Raw genomic sequence first — 21,289 nt, 5'->3', positions numbered from 1 at the left:
CCCAAGTATTTGGTGGATAAGAAGGATGGCAAAGTGAACAAAGGTATATTGGATATACATGTTATTGATATGTACTTACTAGTGTTTATAGCAACCCCTCAGTATTTGAAACTGGTTCAGTTGCTAAAGAGTAGTAACTCAAAAACGGGAGTTGCAGAATAAACAGAGACTAGTAAAAAGGCGAGGTGACGATGTGTGTTGGAAGTAGTTCCAAGGTTGATATGATCATCATCGCACACTCCCTGTACTTTCGGGATTAGTGTTGAAACTAAATAAGTGTTATTTGGTGTTTGCGTTGAGCATGAATATGATTTGATCATGTTTATTGCAATATGGTTATTCATTTAAGTTAGAGAACAATTGTTGTTCTATTTACATGAATAAAAACCTTCTATGGTCATACACACCAACGAAAATGGTTTGTTGGATCTCGATCGTAGTGATACACATATTCATAATATTGAAGCCAAAATATGCAAAGTTAATAATGATAGTGCAACTTATTTGTGGCACTGCCGTTTAGGTCATATTGGTGTAAAGCGCATGAAGAAACTCCATACTGATGGGATTTTGGAATCAATTGATTATGAATCACTTGATGCTTGCGAACCATGCCTCATGAGCAAGATGACTGAAACGCCGTTCTCCGGAACTATGGAGAGAGCAACAGATTTGTTGGAAATCATACATACAGATGTATGTGGTCCGATGAATATTGAGGCTCGTAGCAGGTATCATTATTTTCTGACCTTCACAGATGATTTGAGCAGATATGGGTATATCTACTTGATGAAACACAAGTCTGAAACATTTGAAAAGTTCAAAAAATTTCAGAGTGAAAGTGGAGAATCATCGTAACAAGAAAATAAAAGTTTCTACGATATGATCGCAGAGGTAAAATATTTGAGTTACGAGTTTGGCCTTCAGTTAAAACAATGTGAAATAGTTTCACTACTCACGCCACCTGGAACACCACAGTGTAATGGTGTGTCCGAACATCGTAACCGTACTTTATTAGATATGGTGCGATATATGATGTCTCTTACCGATCTACCACTATTGTTTTGGGGTTATGCATTAGAGACAGCTGCATTCACGTTAAATAGGCTACCATCTAAATCCGTTGAGACGACACCTTATGAATTGTGGTTTGGCAAGAAACCAAAGTTGTCATTTCTTAAAGTTTGGGGTTGCGATGCTTATGTGAAAAAGATTCATCCTGATAAGCTCAAACCCACATCAGAGAAATGTGTCTTCATAGGATACCCAAAGGAGACAGTTGGGTACACCTTCTATCATAGATCCGAAGGCAAGACATTCGTTGCTTAGTATGGATCCTTTCTAGAGAAGGAGTTTCTCTCGAAAGATGTGAGTGGGAGGAAAGTAGAACTTGATGAGGTAACTGTACCTGCTCCCTTATTGGATCACAGAAATCTGTTCCTGTGACTTCTACACCAATTAGTGAGGAAGTTAATGATGATGATCATGTAACTTCAGATCAAGTTACTACCAAACCTCGTAGGTAAACCAGAGTAAGATCCGCACCAGAATGGTACGGTAATCCTATTCTGGAGGTTATGTTACTAGACCATGATGAACCTACGAACTATGAAGAAGCGATGGTGAGCCCAGATTCCGCAAAATGGCTTGAGGCCATGAAATCTGAGATGAGATCCATGTATGAAGAACAAAGTATGGACTTCGATTGACTTGCCCAATGATCGGCGAGCCATTGAGATTAAATGGATCTTCAAGAGGAAGACGGATGCTGGTAGTAGTGTCACTATCTACAAAGCTAGAATTGTCGCAAAAAGGTTTTCGACAAGTTCAAGATGTTGACTACGATGAGAGTTTCTCAATCGTATCTATGCTTAACTCTGTCTGAATCATGTTAGTAATTGCCGCATTTTATGAAATCTGGCAAATGAATAAACAAAACTACATTCCTTAATGGATTTATTAAAGAAGAGTTGTATATGATGCAACCAGAAGGTTTTGTCAATCCTAAAGGTGCTAACAAATATGCAAGCTCCAGCGATCCATCTATGGACTGGTGCAAGCATCTCGGAGTTGGAATATACGCTTTGATAAGTTGATCAAAGGATATAGTTTTATACAGACTTGCGATGAAGCCTGTATTTACAAGAAAGTGAGTGAGAGCACTACAACATTTCTGATAAGTATATGTGAATGACATATTGTTGATCAGAAATAATGTAGAATTATTCTGCAAAGCATAAAGGAATGTTTGAAAGGAGTTTTTCAAAGAAAGACCTCAGTGAAGCTGCTTACATATTGAGCATCAAGATCTATAGAGATAGATCAAGACGCTTGATAAGTTTTTTCAATGAGTACATACCTTAACAAGATTTTGAAGTGGTTCAAAATGGAACAGTCAAAGAAAGAGTTTCTTGCCTGTGTTACAAGGTGTGAAATTGAGTAAGACTCAAAGCCCGACCACGGCAGACGATAGAAAAAGAATGAAAGTCATTCCCTATGCCTCGGCCATAGGTTCTATAAAGTATGCCATGCTGTGTACCAGATCTATTGTATACCCTACACTGATTTTGGCAAGGGAGTACAATAGTGATCTAGGAGTAGATCACTTGACAACGGTCAAAATTATCCTTAGTGGAATAAGGATATGTTTCTCGATTATGGAAGTGACAAAAGGTTCATCGTAAAAGGTTACGTCGATGCAAGTTTTGATACTAATCTAGATGACTCTAAGTCTCGGTCTAGATACATATTGAAAGTGGGAGCAATTAGCTAGAGTAGCTCCGTGCAGAGTATTGTAGACATAGAATATTTGCAAAATACATACGGATCTGAATGTGACAGACCCGTTGACTAAAATTATCTCACAATAAAAACATGATCACACCTTAGTACTCTTTGGGTATTAATCACATAGCGATGTGAACTAGATTATTGACTCTAGTAAACCCTTTGGGTGTTGGTCACATGACGATGTGAACTATGGGTGTTAATCACATGGTGATGTGAACTATTGATGTTAAATCACATGGCGATGTGAACTAGATTATTGACTCTAGTGCAAGTGGGAGACCGAAGGAAATATACCCTAGAGGCAATAATAAAGTTATTATTTATTTCCTTATTTCATGATAAATGTTTATTATTCATGCTAGAATTGTATTAACCGGAAACTTGATACATGTGTGAATACATAGACAAACAGAGTGTCACTAGTATGCCTCTACTTGACTAGCCCGTTAATCAAAAATGGTTATGTTTCCTAGCCATAGACATGAGTTGTCATTTGATTAACGGGATCACATCATTAGGAGAATGATGTGATTGACTTGACCCATTCCGTTAGCTTAGCACTCTATCGTTTAGTATGTTGCTATTGCTTTCTTCATGACTTATACATGTTCCTATGACTATGAGATTATGCAACTCCCGTTTACCGGAGGAACACTTTGTGTGCTACCAAACGTCACAACGTAAATGGGTGATTATAAAGGTGCTCTACAGGTGTCTCCAAAGGTACTTGTTGGGTTGGCGTATTTCGAGATTAGGATTTGTCACTCCGATTGTCGGAGAGGTATCTCTGGGCCCACTCGGTAATGCACATCACTATAAGCCTTGCAAGCATTGTGACTAATGAGTTAGTTGCAGGATGATGCGTTACAGAACGAGTAAAGAGACTTGCCGGTAACGAGATTGAACTAGGTATCGAGATACCGACGATCAAATCTCGGGCAAGTAACATACCGGTGACAAAGGGAACAACGTATGTTGTTATGCGGTCTGACCGATAAAGATGTTCGTAGAATATGTGGGAGCCAATATGGGCATCCAGGTCCCGCTATTGGTTATTGACCGGAGACGTCTCTCAGTCATGTCTACATAGTTCTCGAACCCGTAGGGTCCGCACGCTTAACGTTACGATGACAGTTTTATTGAGTTTTGATGTACCGAAGGATTTCGGAGTCCCGGATGAGATCGGGGATATGACGAGGAGTCTCGAAATGGCCGAGACGTAAAAATCGATATATTAGACGACTATATTCGGACTTCGGAAAGGTTCCGAGTGATTCGGATATTTTTCGGAGTACCGGAGAGTTACGGGAATTCGTATTGGGCCTTAATGGGCCATACGGGAAAGGAGAGAAAGGTCTCAAAAGGTGGCCGCACCCCTCCCCATGGTCTGGTCCGAATTGGACTAGGGAAGGGGGGCGCACCCTTCCTTCTTTCTCCTTCCCCCTTCCCTTCTCCTACTCCCACAAGGAAAGGAGGAGTCCTACTCCCGGTGGGAGTAGGACTCCCCCCTATGGCGCGCCTCTCCCCTTGGCCGGTTGCCTCCCGCTTGCTCCTTTATATACGGGGGCAGGGGGGCACCCCAGAAAAACAACAATTGATCCTTGAGATCTCTTAGCCGTGTGCGGTGCCCCCCTCCACCATATTACACATCGATAATACCGTTGCGGAGCTTAGGCGAAGCCCTGCGTCGGTGGAACATCATCATCGTCACCACGCCGTCGTGCTGACGAAACTCTCCCTCAACACTCGGCTGGATCGGAGTTCGAGGGATGTCATCGAGCTGAACGTGTGTAGAACTTCGGAGGTGCCGTGCGTTCGGTACTTGATCGGTCGGATCGTGAAGACGTACGACTACATCAACCGCGTTGTGATAACGCTTCCGCTGTCGGTCTACGAGGGTACGTGGACAACACTCTCCCCTCTCGTTGCTATGCATCACCATGATCTTGCGTGTGCGTAGATTTTTTTTTTAAATTACTACGTTCCCTAACATCGGGGTTTATCGGTATTGTACCGGGACAACCAAAGGGGTTCCGAGGGTCCACCGGGAGGGTCCACCTGCCCCGAAGGACCTAATGGGCTGTAGTTGGGTGGGAACCAGCCCCTTAGTGGGCCGGTGTGCCCCCCAAGGGCCCAAGGCGTCTAGGGTTGGAAACCCTAGGGGGCCACTGCCCCCCCGGTGGGCGGGCGCCCCCCTAGTTGGAAACCCTAAGGGGGCCGCTGCCCCCCCCCCCGAGGGGCCGCCGCCCCCCCTCTAGATGGATCTAGGGGGCCGCCCCCTCCCCTTCCCCTATATATAGTGGGGTTTTTAGGGCTGCCAGAGACACGAGTCTCCCTTTCTCTTGGCGCAGACCTACCCCTCTCCCTCCTCATCTCTCGCAGTGCTTGGCGAAGCCCTGCTGGAGTGCCACGCTCCTCCACCACCACCACGCCATCGTGCTGCTGCTGGACGGAGTCTTCCCCAACCTCTCCCTCTCCCTTGCTAGATCAAGGTGCGGGAGACGTCACCGGGTTGCACGTGTGTTGAACGCGGAGGCACCGTTGTTCGGTGCTTAGATCAGATTCGGCCGCGATCTGATTCGCTTCGTGTACGACTCCACCGACCGCGTTCTTGCAACGCTTCCGCATCGCGATCTTCAAAGGTATGAAGATGCACTCCCCTCTCATTGCTAGTAAACTCCATAGATTGATCTTGGTGATGCGTAGAAAATTTTAATTTCTGCAACGATCCCCAACACCAAGACGCTGCCATCGTCCTCCATGACCGGAGTCGGCGCGATTTTCATCAGCACTTGCGCCACCGGGCGTGCGCCGTCGGCGTCGTTGGTCCCTTCAACCGGAGCAAACTCCAAAACAATGCCCTGAAGAGGGACTACGACGCAAAAGCACCGCCATCGCTCGATCCGAAGGAGATCTAGAGTTTCCCCCAGAGTTGCCCGCGCCGACAAAGACCAAATAAGGATGGCATCCGCAGATCCGCCCAGCTACCGATGAGTCGCACCCGCCACCGCGCCGACCGCGACCCGGAGACCAAGCCCACGCCTGGGCCCTGATCCGGCCGCGCCGCCGTCGTTCCTGACGACCGCGACACCCCAGACCTTGAAGCCACATGCCGTGGAGGTATGGAATCGCCGGAGCGCCACCACTCCCCGCCGTGACGTCTGGCCGAACACCACGCTCCGGCCGGGAGGTGCCGGCCCGCGCCAGCCCCTCATGAGCGGGAGGGCCTCGAGTCCCCGCCGCTGCCGGCGATGGAAAGGCTTCGCCCTGCCACACCCTCGGGCGGTGGTGAGGGAGGAGGAGGAGGAGAAGAGGAGGCCGGGCGACGGGATCTGGGAGCCTCCCGGCCGCCACACTCTAGACATCTAGTATGATCTATCCCATCCTCAGTACCCCTTTAGTTTTCAAAACACTTTTGGGATAAACCAAAACACACCCCCTCCATCCTAATAAGTTGGGAGGTCTTGCTCCCTCCCAGTTCCTAATTCTGAAAAAAAAATTAGCAGCAGGAAGTTTCCTTCACCCTAATGTCAGCTCCCGCCACCGGTAACATATTTGTTCACCCCCTTCATTCCGGCAAGCCGAGATGGCTCCACCGCCGTGCCCCCCCCCCCCACTTTCCCAAATGTTTTTTGTCGCACACTCGGTAAATTTACTAGCCTAATTTGAGTGTTAGGGAAAATACTCGTCAAAGGTAGGACGCTAGGCAAACGGGTGGACATGTGTCCCTGATTGTCTTGGTTGACAACTGAAGGAAATATGCCCTAGAGGCAATAATAAAGTTATTATTTATTTCCTTATTTCATGATAAATGTTTATAATTCATGCTAGAATTGTATTAACCGGAAACTTGATACATGTGTGAATACATAGACAAAACAATGTGTCACTAGTATGCCTCTACTTGACTAGCTCGTTGAATCAAAGATGGTTAAGTTTCCTAGCCATAGACATGAGTTGTCATTTGATTAACGGGATCACATCATTAGAGAATGATGTGATTGACTTGACCCATTCCGTTAGCTTAGCACTTGATCGTTTAGTATGTTTCTATTGCTTTCTTCATGACTTATACATGTTCCTATGACTATGAGATTATGCAACTCCCGTTTACCGGAGGAACACTTTGTGTGCTACCAAACGTCACAACGTAACTGGGTGATTATAAAGGTGCTCTACAGGTGTGTCCGAAGGTACTAGTTGGGTTGGCGTATTTCGAGATTAGGATTTGTCACTCTGATTGTCGGAGAGGTATCTCTGGGCCCACTCGGTAATGCACATCACTATAAGCCTTGCAAGCATTGCTACTAATGAGTTAGTTGTGGGATGATGTATTACAGAACGAGTAAAGAGACTTGCGGGTAACGAGATTGAACTAGGTATTGAGATACCGACGATCGAATCTCGGGCAAGTAACATACCGATGACAAAGGGAACAACGTATGTTGTTATGCGGCCTGACCGATAAAGATCTTCGTAGAATATGTGGGAGCCAATATGAGCATCCAGGTTCCGCTATTGGTTATTGACCGGAGAAGTGTCTCGGTCATGTCTACATAGTTCTCGCACCCGTAGGGTCCGCACACTTAAAGTTTGATGACGGTTATATTATGAGTTTATGTGTTTTGATGTACCGAAGATAGTTCGGAGTCCCGGATGTGATCACGGACATAACGAGGAGTCTCGAAATGGTCGAGACATAAAGATTGATATGTTGGAAGCCTATATTTGGATATCGTAAGTGTTCCGGCTGAAATCGGGATTTTACCGGAGTACCGGGGGTTACCGGACCCCCCGGGGGGGTTTAATGGGCCTACATGGGCCTTAGTGGAGAAGAGGAGGGGCGGCCAGGGCAGGCCGCGCGCCCCCTCCCCCTCTAGTCCGAATTGGACAAGGAGGGGGGGCGGCGCCCCCCTTTCCTTCCTCTCTCCCTCTTCCTTCCCCCTTCTCCTACTCCAACTAGGAAAGGAGGGAGTCCTACTCCCGGTGGGAGTAGGACTCCTATTGGTGCGCCTCCTCCTGGCCGGCCGCCTCTCCCTCCCTTGGTCCTTTATATACGGGGGCAGGGGGCACCCCATAGACACAACAATTGATCATTGATCTCTTAGCTGTGTGCGGTGCCCCCCTCCACCATATTCCACCTCGGTTATATCGTAGCAGTGCTTAAGCGAAGCCCTGCGTCGGTAGCATCATCAACACCGTCATCACGCCGTCGTGCTGACAGAGCTCTCCCGCAAGGCTCTGCTGGATCAGAGTTCGTGGGACGTCATCGAGCTGAACGTGTGCTGAACTCGGAGGTGCTGTGCGTTCGGTACTTGGATCGGTCGGATCGTGAAGACGTACGACTACATCAACCGCGTTGTCATAACGCTTCCGCTTTCGGTCTACGAGGGTACGTGGACACACTCTCCCCTCTCGTTGCTATGCATCACCATGATCCTGTGTGTGCGTAGGATTTTTTTTGAAATGACTACGTCCCCCAACAGTTTCATCCAGCCAGGTTTATGCGTAGATGTTATATGCACGAGTAGAACACAAGTGAGTTGTGGGCGATACAAGTCATACTCCTTACCAGCATGTCATACTCTGGTTCGGCGGTATTGTTGGATGAAGCGGCCTGGACCGACATTACGCGTACGCTTACGCGAGACTGGTTCTACCGACGTGCTTTGCACACAGGTGGCTGGCGGGTGTCAGTTTCTCCAACTTTAGTTGAACCGAGTGTGGCTACGCCCGGTCCTTGAGAAGGTTAAAACAACACTAACTTGACGAACTATCATTGTGGTTTTGATGCGTAGGTAAGAACGGTTCTTGCTCAGCCCGTAGCAGCCACGTAAAACTTGCAACAACAAAGTAGAGGACGTTTAACTTGTTTTTGCAGGGCATGTTGTGATGTGATATGGTCAAGACGTGATGAGATATAAGTTGTTGTATGAGATGATCATGTTTTGTTGAAGTTATCGGCAACTGGCAAAAGCCTTATGGTTGCCTCTTTATTGCATAAGATGCAAGCGCCAAATGATTGCTTTACTTTATCTCTATGCGATAGCAATAGTTGCAAGAGCAATAGTTGGCGAGACGATCATGTGACGACACATTGATATAGATCAAGATGATGGAGATCATGGTGTCCTGCCGGTGACGATGGAGATCATGACGATGCTTTGGAGATGGAGATCAAAGGCACAAGATGATGATGGCCATATCATGTCACATATTATGATGGCATGTGATGTTTATCTTTTATACATCTTATTTTGCTTAGTTCGGCGGTAGCTTTATAAGATGATCTCTCACTAAATTTCAAGTTATAAGTGTTCTCCCTGAGTATGCACCGTTGCGAAAGTTCTTCGTGCTAAGACACCACGCGATGATCGAGTGTGATAGGCTCTACGTTCAAATACAACGGGTGCAAAACAGTTGCACACGCGGAATACTCAGGTTAAACTTGACGAGCCTAGCATATGCAGATATGGCCTCGGAACACTGGAGACCGAAAGGTCGAGCGTGAATCATATAGTAGATATGATCAACATAGTGATGTTCACCATTGAAAACTACTCCATCTCACGTGATGATCAGACATGGTTTAGTTGATTTGGATCACGTGATCACTTAGATGATTAGAGAGATACCAATCTAAGTGGGAGTTCTTAAGTAATATGATTAATTGAACTTTAATTTATCATGGACTTAGTCCTGGTAGTATTAACATATCTATGTTGTAGATCAATAGCTCGCGTTTAGCTCCCCTGTTTTATTTTTGATATGTTCCTAGAGAAAACTATGTTGAAAGATGATAGTAGCAATGATGCGGACTAGGTCCTGATCTGAGAATTATCCTCATTGCTGCACAGAAGAATTATGTCCTTGATGCACCGCTAGGTGACAGACCTATTGCAGGAGCAAATGCACACGTTATGAACGTTTGGCTAGCTCAATATGATGACTACTTGATAGTTTAGTGCACCATGCTTAACGGCTTAGAATCGGGACTTCAAAGACGTTTTGAACGTCAAGGACCATATGAGATGTTCCAGGAGTTGAAGTTAATATTTCAAGCAAATACCTGAGTTGAGAGATATGATGTCTCCAACAAGTTCTATAGCTAAAAGATGGAGGAGAATAGCTCAAGCAGTGAGCATGTGCTCAGATTGTCTGGGTACTACAATCGCTTGAATCAAGTGGGAGTTAATCTTCCAGATAAGATAGTGATTGACAGAATTCTCTAGTCACCATCACCAAGTTAGCAGAACTTCGTGATGAACTATAATATGCAAGGGATAACAGAAACGATTCCCAAGCTCTTCGTGATGCTGAAATCGACGAAGGTAGAAATCAAGAAAAACATCAAGTGTTGATGGTTGACAAGACCACTAGTTTCAAGAAAAGGGCAAAGGGAAGAAGGGGAACTTCAGGAAGAATGGCAAGCAAGTTTCTGCTCAAGTGAAGAAGCCCAAGTCTGGTCCTAAGCCTAAGACTATGTGCTTCTACTGCAAAGGGACTGGTCACTGGAAGCGGAACTACCCCAAGTATTTGGCGGATAAGAAGGATGGCAAAGTGAACAAAGGTATATTGGATATACATGTTATTGATGTGTACTTTACTAGTGTTTATAGCAACCCCTCGGCATTTGATACTGGTTCAGTTGCTAAGAGTAGTAACTTGAAACGGGACTTGTAAAATAAACATAAACTAGTTAAGGGAGAGGTGACGATGTGTGTTGGAAGTAGTTCCAAGATTGATATGATCATCATCGCACACTCCCTATACTTTGGGGATTAGTGTTGAAACTAAATAAGTGTTATTTGGTGTTTGCGTTGAGCGTGAATATGATTTGATCATGTTTCTTGCAATACGGTTATTCATTTAAATTAGAGAATAATTGTTGTTCTGTTTACATGAATAAAACCATCTATGGTCATACACCCAATAAAATGGTTTGTTGGATCTTGATCGTAGTGATACACATATTCATAATATTGAAGCCAAAAGATGCAAAGTTAATAATGATAGTGCAACTTATTTGTGGCACTGCCGTTTAGGTCATATTGGTGTAAAGCACATAAGTGCATGAAGAAACTCCATGTTGATGGGATTTTGGAATCACTTCATTATGAATCACTTGATGCTTGTGAACCATGCCTTATGGGCAAGATGACTAAGACTCCGTTCTCCGGAACAATGGAGCGAGCAACTGACTTATTGGAAATAATACATACTGATGTATGCGATCTGATGAGTGTTGAGGCTCGCGGCGGGTATCGTTATTTTCTGACCTTCACAGATGATTTGAGCAGATATGGGTATATCTACTTAATGAAACATAAGTCTGAAACATTTGAGAAGTTCATATAATTTCAGAGTGAAGTGGAAAATCATCGTGACAAGAAAATAAAGTTTCTATGATCTGATCGCGGAGACAAATATTTGAGTTACGAGTTTGGTCTTCAATTAAAACAATGTGGAATAGTCTCACAAATTCGTGCCACCTGGAACACCACAGCATAATGGTGTGTCCGAACGTCATAACCGTACTTTATTGGATATAGTGCAGTCTATGATGTTTCTTACCGATTTACCACTATAGTTTTGGGGTTATGCATTAGAGACAGTTGCATTCACGTTAAAAAAGGGCAGCATCTAAATCCATTGAGACGACACCGTATGAATTGTGGTTTGGCAAGAAACCAAAGTTGTCGTTTCTTAAAGTTTGAGGTTGTGATGCTTATAAGAAAAAAAGTTTCATCTTGATAAGCTCAAACTCAAATCGGAGAAATGTGTCTTCATAGGATACCCAAAGGAGACAGTTGGGTACACCTTCTATCACAGATCCGAAGGCAAGATATTCGTAGCTAAGAATGGATCCTTTCTGGAGAAGGAGTTTCTCTCGAAAGAAGTGAGTGGGAGGAAAGTAGAACTTGATGAGATAACTGTACCTGCTCCCTTATTGGAAAGTAGTTCATCACAGAAATCTGTTCCTGTGACTACTACACCAATTAGTGAGGAAGCTAATGATGATGATCATGTAACTTCAGATCAAGTTACTACCGAACCTCGTAGGTCAAACAGAGTGAGATCCGCACCAGAGTGGTACGGTAATCCTATTATGGAGGTCATGTTACTTGACCATGACGAACCTATGAACTATGAGGAAGCGATGATGAACCCAGATTCCGCGAAATGGCTTGAGTCCATGAAATCTGAGATGGGATCCATTTATGAGAACAAAGTGTGGACTTTGGTTGACTTTCCCGATGATCGGCAAGCCATAGAAAATAAATGGATCTTCAAGAGGAAGACGGACGCTGATAGTAGTGTTACTATCTACAAAGCTAGACTTGTCAAAAAAAGGTTTTTGACAAAGTTCAAAATGTTGACTACGATGAGATTTTCTCACTCGTAGAGATGCTTAAAGTCTGTCCGAATCATGTTAGTAAATTGCCACATTTTATGAAATCTGGCAAATGGATGTCAAAACTACATTCCTTAATGGATTTCTTAAATAAGAGTTGTATATGATACAACCAGAAGGTTTTGTCGATCCTAAAGGTGCTAACGAAATGTGCAAGCTCCAGCGATCCATCTATGGACTGGTGCAAGCATCTCAGAGTTGGAATATACGCTTTGATGAGTTGATCAAAGCATACAGTTTTATACAGACTTGCGGTGAAGCTTGTATTTACAAGAAAGTGAGTGGGAGCACTACAACATTTCTGATAAGTATATGTGAATGACATATTATTGATCGGAAATAATGTAGAATTTTCTGGAAAGCATAAAGGAGTTTTTGAAAGGAGTTTTTTCAAAGAAAGACCTCGGTGAAGCTGCTTACATATTGAGCATCAAGATCTATAGAGATAGATCAAGACGCTTGATAAGTTTTTTCAATGAGTACATACCTTGACAAGATTTTGAAGTAGTTCAAAATGGAACAGTCAAAGAAAGAGTTCTTGCCTGTGTTACAAGGTGTGAAATTGAGTAAGACTCAAAACCCGACCACGACAGAAGATAGAAAGAGAATGAAAGTCATTCCCTATGCCTCAGCCATAGGTTCTATAAAGTATGCCATGCTGTGTACCAGACCTATTGTGTACCTCACCAAGAGTTAGGCAAGAGGGTACAATAGTGATCTAGGAGTAGATCACTGGACAACGGTCAAAATTATCCTTAGTGGAATAAGGATACGTTTCTCGATTATGGAGGTGACAAAAGGTTCGTCGTAAAGGGTTACGTCGATGCAAGTTTTTGACGCTAATCCAGATGACTCTAAGCCTCAATCTGGATACATATTGAAAGTGGGAGCTATTAGCTAGAGTATCTCTGTGCAGAGCATTGTAGACATAGAAATTTGCAAAATACTTACGGATTTGAATGTGACAGACCCGTTGACTAAAATTATCTCACAAGAAAAACATGATCACACCTTAGTACTCTTTGGGTGTTAATCACATAGCGATGTGAACTAGATTACTGACTCTAGTAAAACCTTTGGGTCTTGGTCACATATCGATGTGAACTATGGGTGTTAGCCACATAAAGATGTGAACTATTGATGTTAAATCACATGGCGATGTGAACTAGATTATTGACTCTAGTGCAAGTGGGAGACTGAAGGAAATATACCCTAGAGGCAATAATAAAGTTATTATTTATTTCCTTATTTCATGATAAATGTTTATTATTCATGCTAGAATTGTATTAACCGGAAACTTGATACATGTGTGAATACATAGACAAAACAATGTGTCAATAGTATGCCTCTACTTGACTAGCTCGTTGAATCAAAGATGGTTAAGTTTCCTAGCCATAGACATGAGTTGTCATTTGATTAACGGGATCACATCATTAGAGAATGATGTGATTGACTTGACCCATTCCGTTAGCTTAGCACTTGATCGTTTAGTATGTTGCCATTGCTTTCTTCATGACTTATACATGTTCCTATGACTATGAGATTATGCAACTCCCGTTTACCGGAGGAACACTTTGTGTGCTACCAAACGTCACAACGTAACTGGGTGATTATAAAGGTGCTCTACAGGTGTCTCCGAAGGTACTTGTTGGGTTGGCGTATTTCGAGATTAGGATTTGTCACTCCGATTGTCGGAGAGGTATCTCTGGGCCCACTCGGTAATGCACATCACTATAAGCCTTGCAAGCATTGCTACTAATGAGTTAGTTGCGGGATGATGTATTATAGAACGAGTAAAGAGACTTGCCGGTAACGAGATTGAACTAGGTATTGAGATACTGACGATCGAATCTCGGGCAAGTAACATACCATGACAAAGGGAACAACGTATGTTGTTATGCGGCCTGACCGATAAAGATCTTCGTAGAATATGTGGGAGCCAATATGAGCATCCAGGTTCCGCTATTGGTTATTGACTGGAGAAGTGTCTCGGTCATGTCTACATAGTTCTCGAACCCGTAGGGTCCGCACGCTTAAAGTTTGATGACGGTTATATTATGAGTTTAAGTGTTTTGATGTACCGAAGATAGTTCGGAGTCCCGGATGTGATCACGGACATAACGAGGAGTCTCGAAATGGTCGAGACATAAAGATTGATATATTGGAAGCCTATATTTGGATATCGGAAGTGTTCCGGGTGAAATCGGGATTTTACCGGAGTACCGGGGGTTACCGGAACCCCCCCGGGGGGTTTAATGGGCCTACATGGGCCTTAGTGAATAAGAGGAGGGGCAGCTAGGGCAGGCCGCGCCCCCCTCCCCCTCTAGTCCGAATTGGACAAGGAGGGGGGGCGGCGCCCCCCTTTCCTTCCTCTCTCCCTCCTCCTTCCCCATTCCCCTACTCCAACTAGGAAAGGAGGGAGTCTGATGACCCACAAGTATAGGGGATCTATCGTAGTCCTTTCGATAAGTAAGAGTGTCGAACCCAACGAGGAGCAGAAGGAAATGATAAGCGGTTTTCAGCAAGGTATTCTCTGCAAGCACTGAAATTATAGGTAACAGATAGTTTTGTGATAAGATAATTGGTAACGAGCAGCAAGTTACAAAAGTAAATAAAGTACAGCAAGGTGGCCCAATCCTTTTTGTAGCAAAGGACAAGCCTGAACAAACTCTTATACAGAGAAAAGCGCTCCCGAGGACACATGGGAATTATCGTCAAGCTAGTTTTCATCACGTTCATATGATTCGCGTTCGGTACTTTGATAATTTGATATGTGGGTGGACCGGTGCTTGGGTGCTGCCCTTACTTGGACAAGCATCCCACTTATGATTAACCTCTATTGCAAGCTTCCGCAACTACAACAAAAGTATTAAGGTAAACCTAACCATAGCATGAAACATATGGATCCAAATCAGCCCCTTACGAAGCAACGCATAAACTAGGGTTTAAGCTTCCGTCACTCTAGCAACCCATCATCTACTTATTACTTCCCAATGCCTTCCTCTAGGCCCAAATAATGGTGAAGTGTTATGTAGTCGACGTTCACATAACACCACTAGAGGATAGACAACATACATCTCATCAAAATATCGAACGAATACCAAATTCACATGACTACTAATAGCAAGACTTCTCCCATGTCCTCAGGAACAAACGTAACTACTCACAAAGCATATTCATGTTCATAATCAGAGGGGTATTAATATGCATAAAGGATCTGAACATATGATCTTCCACCAAATAAACCAACTAGCATTAACTACAAGGAGTAATCAACACTACTAGCAACCTACAGGTACCAATCCCGGACTTAGAGACAAGAATTTGATACAAGAGATGAACTAGGGTTTGAGAGGAGATGGTGCTGGTGAAGATGTTGATGGAGATTGCCCTCTCCCGATGAGAGGAGCGTTGGTGATGACGATGGCGATGATTTCCCCCTCCCGGAGAGAAGTGTCCCCGACAGAACAACTTTGCCAGAGCCCTAGATTGGTTCCGCCAAGGTTCCGCCTCGTGGCGGCGGAGTCTCGTCCCAAAAGCTTGCTTATGATTTTTCTTCGGACGAAAGACTTCATATACCAGAAGATGGGCATCGGAGAGCCAACAGGGGGCCCACGAGGCAGGGGGGCGTGCCCAGGGGGGTAGGGCGCGCCCCCCACCCTCGTGGACAGGTGGAGGCCCCCCACCCTCGTCTACTAGCAAAATGGACGTATCAGAGTCCTACTCCCAGTGGGAGTAGGACTCCTCCTGGCGCGCCTCCTCCTGGCCGGCCGCCTCTCCCTCCCTTGCTCCTTTATATACGAGGGCAGGGGGGCACCCCATAGACACAACAATTGATCATTGATCTCTTAGCCGTGTGCGGTGCCCCCCTCCACCATATTCCACCTCGGTTATATCGTAGCAGTGCTTAGGCGAAGCCCTGCGTCGGTAGCATCACCAACACCGTCATCACGCCGTCGTGCTGACGGAGCTCTCCCGCAAAGCTCTGCTGGATCGGAGTTCGTGGGACGTCATCGAGCTGAACGTATGCTGAACTCGGAGGTGCCGTGCGTTCGGTACTTGGACCGGTCGGATCGTGAAGACGTACGCCTACATCAACCGCGTTGTCATAACGCTTTCTCTTTCGGTCTACGAGGGTACGTGGACACACTCTCCCATCTCGTTGCTATGCATCACCATGATCCTGTGTGTGCGTAGGAATTTTTTTTGAAATTACTATGTTCCCCAACAACAACTTCTCTTGATGTAAACTTGATTCCCTAGTGCTGACAACTTTCTGCCTCCTCCCCTCTGTTGCAAACTTGCAAAATAAGGTGAAAAACGATGTAAAATGGAGGAATTGTAGTTGAATAAGAGTAATAAATGAGCATTTTATCTTATGAAATAGTGATGCAAAATAAACGTATCAAGGTGTATGGTGGGTAGCAATCTATGAACAATGGTAATGGTGGAGGGGTCGTCTCAGCGGCCCTAGTCGTGCTCTAGCGTGGATATAGAAACATCAAGTTGAGGTGAAGACCTTGTCTAGATTTTGCCAAGGCTTACAGAGGTGATCCTCATGAGCATCATACCGTTCTTCAAGGACTGAATGTGACTTCTCTTTGCACTCCTTGCAGCTCTTGGAGAAACCATACATCCTCTCGAATTGAATGGTGGCGGGCCTTTGCCCTTTCGGTGTCTTATCCACCCCGAAGGTACAATCTAGGAACTAACTATTGTGTAGGTAGGCGACATGTAGACGTCTCGAGTAATGAAGATTGATGGCGTGACAACGTGCTCCTACCTACCTAGTTCTATTCCGCTCCTCCTCAATGACTCAGCTTCTTTCAATCACACTCCTTCTCCTCCATGTTTCCTTAGGCACTGCTTGCTTTCCAGATACGTACCCACTAGGTTCCTGGTATAGGTCGGCCAACTCCACAAGTTCTTGCAGCTGTCCTAATCTTTTGTGCGCATGTGTGTGTGTGGTTCTTTGTTGTAAGTTGGTTCAAAAGAAGGAAATAGATTGGGTTTTCATGGGTCGAGCAATACCAAATTCGTAACGATGCCCAAGAAGATATCCATGGGTAGAAATTATGGGCCAAAATCACTATTTTGATCTTGTGCGGAAAATTTAGCATGATCTGAACCCCTTTCAGATTATTTAGCATGATTTGACCCTTTTATTCAACGCCAATGCTTCTGGTGTTTCTGTCCCACATAGACACGCCAAACTTGTCAGCGTTTCTATCCTGGCATGCCCTAGTCAAGTAGCCATTGACCTCCTACGTGGTAGGGCAGAAATGCCAAATTGTGGCACCTTACTGGAAGCACTATAGGGCCTGGCGTTTCTGCCCTGAGAAGAAACATCAAGGCTTGGGGCATTCCCAGTTACGCGTGCCGCGACCACTTATCTCTTCAGAGAAGAAACGCCGGCAAGTTTGGCGTGTCTAGATGGAGCAAAAACACCATAAGCCTTCGCATTATCAAAATTGTCAGATCATGCTAAAAAGTCTGAAAGGGTTCAGATCGTGCAAAAGTTTCCTGACAAGATCAAAACAGTGTTTAGCCAAAAATATGCCCAATGCCCATACCCAATGGGTATCCATGCCATCAGATATCCATTATGTCCTCTCTTCATGTACAAAATTGTTTAAATTAAAATACTGAATGTGGCAAGGCCAACCAAATTTGGCCCCATACACTCAACTTAATTCTTCCACCGTTTAATTGGAGCAATGCTAGACTCACGGGGTGTTTTTTAGGGGTTTCATGGAGCTGCTAACGTGGAGGTTTGAGATTAGATTAAACGGGTGGGAAGGGGCCCACCCCTGAAAATCAGATGGGGAGAGAGTTATGGTTTTGGAAAATTAAGCAAAACGCTCGTATCAGTCCGTGTGTGTAGTATTATTGGTTTAATTGTACTGTGCAGCTCATTCCCGAAAAAGAACCGCCAAGCAGGAACTCTTCAACCCAGTCAACAAAACACGACTAGACACATGCTGCATCCCTATCTGCAGACTAGTAGTCTGCACAGTTCGCTCTCCGGCCACTAGCATGCGTCGTGGTCATTTGATAATGAAATCAGCTATCAGTCCATGTATGGTCGCGAGCCAAGAGCAATCCCAGCCTGAATGCATGGCTCGGTCCACATGCATTATTATTAAATTTTTCTCGTCTGAATGTGTCCACGTCTCTGTATTTGCAGTCTCTAGTGGGAAGAACTATTTGTTTTCCTTTGCTCGCGTGCATAAAATGCTCACTTGTTGACTTAAATATCTTGGATTCAGAGTACCCCAACCCTCTTATCCTATTGAAATTTGAATGACGATGGAGAAAGATAGATGAATGATTTGCACGACCAGCCACTTGCTTCAACCATCAGCAAAAATCTCAGCCCATGATCGATGGATAGTGGAATACCACATACATTTCCTGAGACTTATATCACATACATTAAAATACTAGCAAAAGTACCAGTGCACCACGTAGGTGCACTGCGCGAAGAACCATGCATGGTCATGTTTCGCGCTCAATTTGAGGCTCATATCTGGCCATGAACCGCGGCGAGTCACAGAATCATAGCAGAAAAATAGCACAGTCCTCACTCACCCATGAGTTAGTACAAAATAAACTGCACACACGTCAAGCTATATTCTAGCTCTAGCTCATGCTCGAATGCCCTATCATACTCCTAGAAGAACTTAGTCGCCTGAATATCCCGCTGATGATTGTGACTTTGCAGTATTATATTCCATGCACCATAACGGCCCCGTAAAAGAGGAAAAAATTGCAGATGTGGGCACTGGCCAGTGGCCACCACAATCACCATGTGCCGGAAATGCCCAAGCCTGCGTGCGGCTATATATATCTGCATGGAATGCAGAGCATTGCATTGCATCCAGTACAAGTGTCTCTTCCTATCACAATTAACCTTGTGTCCCTCACTAGACGTTGGCTAGCAAAAGAAGCCATGGCCTCTACTTCGTCTCTATCAGCCGTGTTGCTCTTGTGCCTGGCCGTGGCGGCGTCGGCGCAGCTGTCGCCGACGTTCTACCAAACGACGTGCCCGAACGCTCTGGCCACCATCAAGGCCGCCGTGACGGCCGCAGTGAACAAGGAGAACCGCATGGGCGCGTCGCTGCTCCGGCTGCACTTCCACGACTGCTTCGTCCAAGTAAGCTCTTCAAATATATATCCTGATCGCCGGCACGTTCCCTGTTTTCATTGCACGCATGCTTCTTGAGTCTTGAGTTCTTGACCATGCATGCTTAACTACATGTGCAGGGTTGTGACGCATCTGTTCTGCTGTCTGGCATGGAACAAAACGCTATCCCGAACGTGATGTCGCTGCGAGGCTTTGAAGTCATCGATAGCATCAAGGCGCAGCTCGAGACCATGTGCAAGCAGACCGTCTCCTGCGCCGACATCCTCACCGTCGCTGCCCGCGACTCTGTCGTCGCCGTAAGACCTCCAACCTGTGTCACGTCATGATCACCACCAAGTAGACCGGCTAATTTGCTCACCCTGGATATTGTTTTGTCCTCTGGTACAGTTAGGAGGGCCTTCGTGGACGGTTCCTCTTGGAAGGAGGGACTCCACCAACGCAAACGAAGCGGCGGCGAACAACGAGCTACCTCCCCCATTCTTCGACCTCGTTAACCTCACCCAGTCCTTCGGTGACAAGGGCTTCACCGTGACCGACATGGTCGCCCTCTCCGGCGCCCACACCATCGGGCAGGCGCAGTGCCAGAACTTTAGGGACAGACTCTACAACGAGACCAACATCAACTCCGGCTTCGCGACGTCGCTCAAAGCCAACTGCCCCCAGCCGACCGGCTCGGGCGACCGCAACCTGGCCAATCTGGACGTGTCGACCCCATACTCCTTTGACAACGCTTACTACAGCAACCTCAAGTCCCAGAAGGGGCTCCTGCACTCCGACCAGGTGCTATTCACCGGCACCGGCGGCGGCACCGACAACATCGTCAACAACTTCGCAAGCAACCCAGCGGCGTTCAGCAGCGCCTTTGCCTCGGCCATGGTGAAGATGGGGAACCTTAGCCCGTTGACCGGCTCACAGGGCCAGGTCAGGATCAGCTGCTCCAAGGTGAATTAATTGGCAAAAAATGATCATATATGTGGGATTAATAAGGTTAGCAACGGCCATTATAGCGCTTTCTTTGACCATAAGCTTCTGAAAACAGAAGACGTGTCATATACGTATGTCGGCCCCGTGCAAAGGCATGAAGGCCATGTGGTGCAATAGGAACTATAAACGAGCAACTTCCCTTTTTGTGATATATAACAGACTTCTACGATATGAATAACGCTTCGTCCTTTGTTTTTTCAAAGCCTAGTAATACTCACTACATTGTGAAAAGGAGGGAGTATGACTTTGGTCAAATTTGCAGTCAAAGTTTGACCCAAAATACAAGAGGGCCCTTTAAACTGAAACGGTCTCAAGGTACACATGCTACCAAAAGTATTAAACGCACCATCAAAATACCCATACATCCCATAATAATGTAGTGCAAATACATTACCATAAAAGATATTGAAGTCATACAAAGATGCTTTGGTCTCTTAAGAAAAATGCATCGGTCTTGAGGATCTTCCAAAAGAGTCGGAGGACGCGGTGGATGCCAAATCTTCCCAAGTTGTAACTACATGTGTTTGATCAGCCGGATAATGGCCTCACCGTTGTTGCAGTGGTGCAACTCCAGGCCACTGAACACAACAGACTCATCTTCGATATTTTCTTCCACATATTTTGCTTTGAAAGTTTTGAAGAAGGAGATGACGCAAAACTTACCTGCGCCCAGGTTAATCAGGTGGCGCTTGTACGGAGTCTCGTCAAGCAGGTGGTGATAATCCCAAGTACGTAGCAAATCAGGTCACGACTCAAAATCCATGGCAGGGAGGTCCAGAGCATACAAACCGTGGGGGCTGCTGAGAGAGAGGGCGAACCAAAGCTTTAGCTCAGGGACATAACCTTCTTTGCCACGGAAGGGCAGCGCCCAATTCCTGGCGTGTGACCACGTATGGCTAACCATATCAAAGGTATAGGTGTCGATGCCCTCTTCATCGGAGGATACACACATG

At 45.4% G+C, this 21,289-nt stretch overlaps 1 protein-coding gene across 1 annotated transcript; it reads left to right on the top strand.

The window, feature by feature from the left end:
* The first annotated feature begins 19,082 nt into the window (after window positions 1–19,082).
* LOC123051568 (peroxidase 2) lies at window positions 19,083–20,538 on the top strand. The gene is made up of 3 exons (XM_044474479.1): window positions 19,083–19,361; window positions 19,472–19,648; window positions 19,740–20,538. Exons 1-3 carry the CDS (start codon window positions 19,158–19,160, stop codon window positions 20,301–20,303), a joined length of 945 nt encoding a protein of 314 aa, XP_044330414.1. The 5' UTR covers window positions 19,083–19,157; the 3' UTR covers window positions 20,304–20,538.
* Window positions 20,539–21,289: the final 751 nt, after the last annotated feature.

Source organism: Triticum aestivum, chromosome 2D (genome assembly GCF_018294505.1).
Source record: "Triticum aestivum cultivar Chinese Spring chromosome 2D, IWGSC CS RefSeq v2.1, whole genome shotgun sequence".
NCBI classification, from domain to species: domain Eukaryota; kingdom Viridiplantae; phylum Streptophyta; class Magnoliopsida; order Poales; family Poaceae; genus Triticum; species Triticum aestivum.
The sequence above is the reverse complement of the archived record's forward strand: the minus strand, read 5'-3'. Positions and strand labels throughout refer to the sequence as shown.